We start from the raw sequence: 8,093 nt of genomic DNA, 5'->3' as shown, positions 1-8,093 counted from the left end.
TGTCAAGACATTATAGTATTGAGTCAGGTTCTCGTGTCTTCTGGTCATCATACTGGCTGATCTCCAAAGAGCTGAGATCTGCTCGTAAAGAAAAGTTACACCCCTTCAATGTTCCAAGATGAGAAATATGTCAAAAAGCATTAAAGAAAATAACACCGGGCGTAGCAGCTCAACATGCAAAGAAAAGTTACCAGAATGTGACGATGTTTTATTGTTGCAAAGCAAGACAAAGGCAGGAAAAACTTACCTGAGGAGCATTACCTTAGAGACCTAACATACTGGCACCCCGCCCAGGAATTTAAAGCCTTCTCTGACCTAGTCTGCCTTATAATTCACTGTAGTGGAAAATTAATCGCCTGACATTACACGTGCACTGTGTCAGTAAGTAAATATTGCTTTGTATTGTATTTCCATGTAAAGTTAGTTTACTCACAATTACGCACCAGATGGTCCCTAAAATTCCCTTCAAGTTAATGTTATGTTGTTGGAAGGGAAGTCACAATGCTGCCACACAGTCTGTTGCTCATTTGGCTCAGTCACTGAGAGAAAACAAGTCGCTGCTGCAGCTTAATTTTATGGGTGAGCATAAAGGAGGAACATTTGGGTAGAGTGCTAGTTGGTTTAATTTAACGAAACAGTACATTTTCCGAGCAGAGAAAGTTTATTTTTCCATAAATTGACACCCTGACTGGTCCAGATGGTCTGGCTGCTGACTCCAGTAGAGCAGTCTGTCGGAGCAGTGGCACGATCTGTGTGCCCTTGTTGCTTGGCCGTGGTTTTTCCTCTTCTTAAATTCATAATTTGAATCATTTCATAATCCACATGTTTGCTTTCACAAATCTCACCCATGTTTCCTTGTGTGGAAGAACTTTGGGGGAAGGAAAAGTGCTCTATTCCTCACTTACTGTGTTGTCATATCTCAAGAATATACTCTGACAGTTACACATGGCATCACCTTCCACATAATTTAATGCTCTTTCTGTTATACCAGGCCAATCTCTAAAAGCTCATGTTCTGTCAAAAAAGTGTTATTATCATAGCTTAAAATATTTGCTTTGAAAAAAATGGAAAAGCAGTTTGTTCTTTATTTATGTTTTCTATATTTTCTGAGTGTGAAATATGATAATTGCTCTAAATCAAAGTAACTATGCAGCTACCAAAATTCCCTCTTAGTAAAATGATATGAATCAGAAATTAAAGTGAATGTTTTTTTTTGTTTTGTTTTGTTTTTGTTATCCAGGTTGTTATGTTTAAACTTAAAGAACAGAGCCTTTTCCATCCTTGTTGTGTTCTCTATAATGACATGTGTGCTCTCTCCAGCGGTAGGATCCATTATAAGGAGATGTACAAAGTTGTACGCACTATCTCACCTCCTCTGGGCTTTGGAAAGAACTGCCCCCACAGGGTGGCTTGCAAGGTTTGGTTCCCCCATGTCAGCAAGCGTCCCTTTGGCCTCTTTTACGTGGAATCCTTCCTCACTTCCTCCTTTTCCTTTTTTCACATCCCTTCACTGATTATCACCCCCCCTGCTCAATCTTCAGGGATGTGTTACTCAGGATAAAGAATGACAGTGCTTCAGTGTCAGGGTACTAAGGCACAAAATGTCCCTCATTTGCTTGGAATCACAGTGGGAACAATCTTAGTTTGACTAGACGCCCAAAGTTGGCTTTTGATCCAAGCTGAGGGAGTTTTGTCTCTCTCTACCTTTTGGATCTGGGGTTTATGTGTCGGCCAAATGCCACATATGCTACAGAAGGTAAGTATGTCATTTTTTTTGGGACCAGATCCAGAGAGGCTGTCATTTCTTTGCTGATCCTGTTGAAGGACTCCTCCTTTCCTATGTTTCTATGCTGTGTGATTGGCATAGAAAAAATGCACTCCGGTTTATTTATCCTACTTTGCTCTCTCTGTGTTTTGTGATGCCTTAAAATAATTTTTCTCTTTTATATCCTCCATTCCTCTTCCTCTCTTGCCACCCTTCACCCTCTCCTGTGCTACTTTCCTCCACCATCCTTTGGGAATGCACTCCTCTGATTGCTCCACCCTTTTATTAAATTTCCCCTCCAACACCATCCCTGTCCCTTCTCCCTCCTCTTCCTCTCCCACCCTCTGTTTTTTTTAACCCTTTCTTCCTCACCTACATCCTCATGGCTACCTGGCGCCCCCAGTGGTCGTATCCATTACACTGACATGTATGAGATGTTGACCAACATGTCGCCACCTCTAGGCCTGGGCAAGAAATGCCCCTCCAAGGTGGCTTATAAGGTAGATCAAACATGAGAGAAAGGGTGCTGCCGTGTATTTCAGTCACCAGAAATAAGCGCAGTGAATCTTCATTTGTGTGTCAGACATCAGAAAAGTAAAGCATCTTTTGTGTGAATTGTAATACAAAGATTCGCTTGTCAAAGTATTTGTCCATCAGCGATAATTTGCCTGTTTGCTTTGCATCTTGGCAGAGAAATAAGACATCATTTCTGTTTGCTGGTATCTGACGAGAGACTATCCATGTTAGCTCTGAGGCAGTTTGAGGTCATGAAAGAGAAAAGTTGCTAAACATCTACATGCCTGATGCCATCGTCAGCTGTCCTCTCGCCTTTCCTGCATACTCCTCAGCCTCCTGCGTTGCCAAGTCTGCATGTGCATGCGGCAACGGACGTGTGTTGCATCGGTTTGTTTGTTGTTCCAATGTGTTCCAGTGTGGATTATATATATATGCACGCTCAATTGCAGATTTATCTCTTTTATGGAATAAAGCTTGCAACAAGCTAGATTTTTGTTTTACGAATTACAAGAGAAAAAAGGAAATTATCTCTAAATTGTCTTGATACTTTTTGTAACATAATGTAGCTTTCTAAGAGCAATGTTTTGTTTGATGTAGCATAAAATCATAAATTATCAGCAACATGTGTTTTATTCAGTTAGCTTTTTCTGGCCCTATAAAGTTGTAATCACCAAAATTGAATTTTAGCTATTTAATTCAAATTACTCACCATGCTTCTCACAAATTGATCTTAAGAATATAATTGACAATTTTGTTAAATGTTAAATATTTGACCACTTAGACCTTTTACGCTGGTTGCCTTAAAATCATAATTTGACTGATTTTACAAGAGTTTTGCAAAGCTCCAGTCAGCCAAATTTTATTTGATTCTAAGAAAACATTTCTACTTTGAAAGTGTTAATGTTTTATATAGTTTATATCTTAATAAAAATATACAAATACTGAGGTGTTTATGCATCACAGCTTTTGCTTTTTCACAAGACAGATTATAGCTCACTTTTTTATTTATTTATTTATTTATTTTGCACTACAAAACGTGGGAGTTACTTTTTTTTATCTAAATCATCTAAAAATAAATAGCAGTTGTTTAAAGCTTGATATTTAGACACTTAACTGATACTAGAAATAACTTATATACTCTTCTTATTGCAGCAATTACTTCCACACTGGAAAGTGTTGTTGTTTTAGAGATCAGGGATGTGGAGTCAAGTGATCACATTTTTATCTTCTGCCTAATCAAGACCAGTCAGGGATAAAATCTATCAATCTCTTACCACCAAGCAATTTCCTAAGGCATGTATTTATATATGAGAGTGCATGCACACTTAAAACTTTCTTTCCTGTAAAAATTTTTTTGATTTTTTTTATTTTTCTCCTACACAGGGAAATAAGTCATTGTTCTCTTTGTAAAGAAGTGAACATTTTGTTACATAAAGGAGAGCAAGCTTTAGAAAATACCAATAAATCTGCATTTATCGTACACCGTGCGGTGTGGTGTTCCATATCGACGTACTGAGTAAACTCTCTGTTTCCATCAGAGACTTGTCCTGATGAACATGCCTGTGGACGATGACATGACGGTCCACTTCACATCCACTCTCATGGCTCTTATTCGCACTGCGCTCGAGGTCAAAATAGCAAGAGGTTGGTCATAATCTTACACCTGCGTGATAAAATATCACATAAAGCTTAAAATCTTGAGTTTATCTCTAAGCTTTTGTTTCTGCCTTTTCATTGTCAGGAGGAGAAGATCGAAATCAAATGGATTTGGATCTGCAGAAGGAAATTGGAGTTATCTGGCCTCACCTCTCCCAGAAGTCGCTGGACCTGCTGGTTCCAATTCACAAAGGTAAAAATCCTCACAGTAACCTCTACTTAGCTGTATGTCAAGAAGACATCAGCTTATTTTTGTTTCATGGATAAATAAACATGCTTCTAAATACATTTGTCTGAATGGCTAATTGTTATTGTGTGACTGTTTCTGTTTCCTCTTTCACAGCCAGTGACATGACTATAGGAAAGATATATGCTGCCATGATGATCATGGATTATTACAAGCAGAGCAAAGCCAAGAAGCTGCGCCAGCAACTGGAGGAACAAGTATTTATGTTTTTTTTTTATCTTGTTCTAAGGTTTGGTTTGAACATCTCTGTGAATTTGTGTTTATATTTTCCGATGTTATGATTGATGTCCACTTCCTGCAGATGCTAGGTTCGACAAGCTATACATTTGTAAAAATATCTGTATTTTGGGTAAATCTTATATTGTAATGTGGACACAGCTGATGGGAAAAAAAAAACATTTTAAATGTTAAAGTGAATAATGAGTGCATGGATTCACAAATCAGACCTTGTCATGAGAAAGATAAACAAAAAAAGACCCAAATGCTGGTGAAAAACCCTGTCGTACAGAATTTAGTCAAGATTTCCTGTTAATTTTACTACATCTGGTGCACATGCTTAAAATATCCTAACATTCTGAGGCTGAAACAGGAGGTTTTCTCTCCTACTCAGTTCAGTGGAATTTCACCCTAACAGCAGCCTGCAAGAGTCTAAATAATAAATAATAATTAGAGTTAGAATAAAGCCAAATACAGAACACTAAGGGAAAAAACTCATACTCACTGTGAGGCATGGAGGTGGAAGTGTCATGGCTTGGGAATGCCTTACAGAACTTCATCACATAATATATCAGGGGCTGGTTAAGGAAAATAAAACTGCATAGACAATAAAACTAAAGCTAAACTGGACCCTTACATATTGCAATGACCCGAAACATAACAGTAAATTTACCAAAAACTCACTGAGAATTAAGAAATGTAGAGTTCTGTAGTGATCCTGATCTCACGAGATGCTGTTTGGTGGCCTGTTATCAGGCTGTACATGCAGGAAACTCTTTAAACATCACAAAGCTGGCGGTGAAGAATCAAAAGGCAAAGAGAATAAGAACAGCAATTAGATTATAGGCTGTCCTGATTTAAGTTAAAATAAAAATGTTTGTAAATATGTTAAGGACAAAACAAAGATTTTTTTTTTTCTTATCAAGAGTAATAGTCAAGATAGAAGCCAGAAAAACGGCAAAAACATCAAAATTCACAGACTGATAAAATGTGATGTTGGTGTAATTTTCTGCACTGATTCATCCTTAGCCTCAATTTTTATTGGCCATGTTACATTAAGCACAAGGAATCTCTCTGCTGTGGATGTTTTTAATTCCCCCAGCTTTGAGTGGAAGGTTAGTCGGTAATGAAGAAACACAGTTCAAATCAATGAAGCAAGGACATGAGCTTGCTTATTACATCTTGCCATTGGTGTAGGTATTTTAATTTCCCACTTGTACTTCTGTCTCTTCTTAGAAACACGCCCCCATGTTTCAGCGTATGGATGCTTCCTCTCTTCCTCAAGAAATCCTATGCAATGCCAAGTCCCTGTCATTTCTCCGACACAGTGCCGGATCTGCTCTGTAAATATTCAGCTTTCATTCCTGTAGCATCTTTTATGTGTCCTGTATCGTTCTCTGGTAGCTCCTCTGCTCTGTTATTTTTATTTTTTTTATTTTTTTTTTAACCCTCATCAGCACCAGAGGAGGGTTTGTGGCACTCAGCCCCATTTCTCCACAAGAGATGTTCCTGCAGCCGCGGCCTCGCTCCAGAGAAGAGAAGATGGAGGAAGAGGATGAAGACTATCATTCACCATACCGCCTGTACCCCCATCCACATCACCACCACCACCACCATCATCATCATTTGCATACACTGGTAGGTGTTCAGATGTGCCTCAGCTGAGACAGTCCCTTAAAGTTGAGGTTAAACCTCTACATGTTCACAGCTTGGGATTAGATTTTCTAGCCTAACTCGTCTTCAATCTTTGCTAACGTATCCCTGGCTGAATGTGATTTTATTTAAATGAAGATCAAAGAGGGCAAAATACTAATGCTACATTTTTTTTTATATTTATTTGTAAAATGTATCCTCTTCTTTCCACTTCACAATACTGCTTTGTGTTGATCTGTCCTGTAATATGCTACTATAACACATGATTGTAATGTGACAAAATACAATATAAAGATTTATGGAGACTGCTGTACGGTGGCGTATATTAGGTTAGACTCAAAGAGGCTGGGATTTTTTTTTTTTGCTGCTTCCGCAACTCCTCTGAAGAAATACTCTATTTTGTGTTGTTTGTGTAGGTGCCGGAGGTAGTGGAGTACAGCCATCTGATGCAGCAGGCCAGGCAGGACCAAACAGTTATTAAATCACCGCAGCGCACTGCATCTATCAGAGCATCCTCCATGCCCAGGCTGGCTGTTGATCCACAGGTAATGAAAAGTAATCACCTGCACTCAGTCCTAAATCCACTGCAGACCGAATATGTGCTGTGAAAATCAGTGGCCAAATAAAATCCCCAGCTGCATTTAGTGCCTTCATATTTACTGCCCCGCCGCACTGACGAGAAATAATTGACCGCAAAATCGAAGCGGCTTTCGAAACAAGAAAGACAATATCACTGTTTGGTGTTGCTGTCGGCTACTTGTCTGTCTTTGGGTCGTTTCACATGCATGAAGGCTGCGGTGTCAGAAGACGGGAGGCTGATGAAGCGCTCCTTCTCCACCATCGGAGATCAGTGTGTGAACGGCCTGTGGCAGGAGCAACACTCTCTGGAGAAAATCAGCCCTGATGGCACATTCAGAGCTCGTCAAAGGAGCTACAGAGGTTACTTCAACCTTTTCCCAAAGATAAAATGTTATGTTATGTTTCTGATGTTTTGTTCAGAAGAATTACATCAGACAAAAAAGGAAATGACCTTGGCAAAAAACATTCAGTCAATTTTTTCTCTTTAAGCACAACATTGAAAGTTTATGCATGTTAAGTATTAGATTTAGCTTCCAGATCATTGATTATTTTAAGTTCAGTTTATTATTTTCATTATATTAAAAAAAATCTAATTTTTATTGTTAAAAATGCATAGATAAATAGACATCAGCGCTTTTATGCGTTTGGAAATTTACCTGAAAGGAAGAACGTGTTATTAATTACTGGAGGCTGAAAGTCACATTGAATTAATGACTGTTCAAAGGTACAAATATTTATTTTGAGTGAAATGTGAACTATCACTTCCAGGTCCCAAAATCAGCCCCAGAGAAACAAGCAGTCACGAGAGAGGGAGATCAAAAGAGCGGCGCCACCTGCTGTCTCCTGATGTGTCCCGCTGTAACTCTGAGGAGCGAAGCAGGGAGCCGTCCTGCGAGAGGAGGCAGTCCCGCTCACCGAGTGAAGGACGCGTGCACAGCGTCCAGAAACAGGTGGGAATCCAGAGCACATGATGAAGATGACTCCCAGAAAGGAGATCTTTGCATATCTTAGCTTGTTTTTGATTTATATATATATATATATATATTTTTTTTTTAGAGAGGTCATTTATTGTTAATTTTGCAGGAATTTGGAGGACAATACAGTTCTTTTATAATGCAATGGACATAAGTGGTCATCAGGTTTTTCTATAATAAGTCTTAATTTGCACTTGTGGTATTGTGAGGTGCAGCAGTTTTATTTGTGACAGTTGTTCAGGACATTTAGAAATCTTTTTATCTGTTAACAATTCTCAACATCACATAAAACAAATAATATTTTTTTTTTTTTGATTGAGGACCAAAATTGAAACATTTGTTACATTTCCTACTGATATGTTTTATTTTTCTCACTGAACAGAAAACAAACCAAACCTTTGAAAAACTCCCCCCCCCCCCCCCCCCCCCCCCCCCCCCCCGCGCCCCCCGCATCCAAAAAAACCAACAAACAACAACATCCAAACCA

The 8,093-nt window shown here is 38.9% G+C and overlaps 1 protein-coding gene across 2 annotated transcripts in view; it reads left to right on the top strand.

The window, feature by feature from the left end:
- Nucleotides 1–6: 6 nt before the first annotated feature.
- The window catches only part of LOC106942819 (voltage-dependent R-type calcium channel subunit alpha-1E-like), a 15,684-nt gene continuing 7,597 nt past the window's right edge, over nucleotides 7–8,093 (top strand). Inside the window, exons 1-9 of one of the 2 annotated variants that reach the window (XM_015026156.1) lie at nucleotides 7–1,417; nucleotides 3,820–3,925; nucleotides 4,023–4,130; nucleotides 4,281–4,381; nucleotides 5,637–5,743; nucleotides 5,858–6,038; nucleotides 6,470–6,598; nucleotides 6,845–6,992; nucleotides 7,401–7,582. In XM_015026156.1, coding sequence (XP_014881642.1) covers nucleotides 1,247–1,417; nucleotides 3,820–3,925; nucleotides 4,023–4,130; nucleotides 4,281–4,381; nucleotides 5,637–5,743; nucleotides 5,858–6,038; nucleotides 6,470–6,598; nucleotides 6,845–6,992; nucleotides 7,401–7,582 — 1,233 coding nt within the window. In that variant the 5' untranslated portion in view covers nucleotides 7–1,246. Of the gene's footprint in view, nucleotides 2,266–3,819; nucleotides 3,926–4,022; nucleotides 4,131–4,280; nucleotides 4,382–5,636; nucleotides 5,744–5,857; nucleotides 6,039–6,469; nucleotides 6,599–6,844; nucleotides 6,993–7,400; nucleotides 7,583–8,093 lie in introns of both variants that reach the window. The other variant, XM_015026157.1, reaches the window with a different exon arrangement.

Source organism: Poecilia latipinna, unplaced genomic scaffold (assembly GCF_001443285.1).
Source record: "Poecilia latipinna isolate Pla-1442-1.1 unplaced genomic scaffold, P_latipinna-1.0 Scaffold4582, whole genome shotgun sequence".
NCBI classification, from domain to species: Eukaryota; Metazoa; Chordata; class Actinopteri; order Cyprinodontiformes; family Poeciliidae; genus Poecilia; species Poecilia latipinna.
The sequence above is the reverse complement of the archived record's forward strand: the minus strand, read 5'-3'. Positions and strand labels throughout refer to the sequence as shown.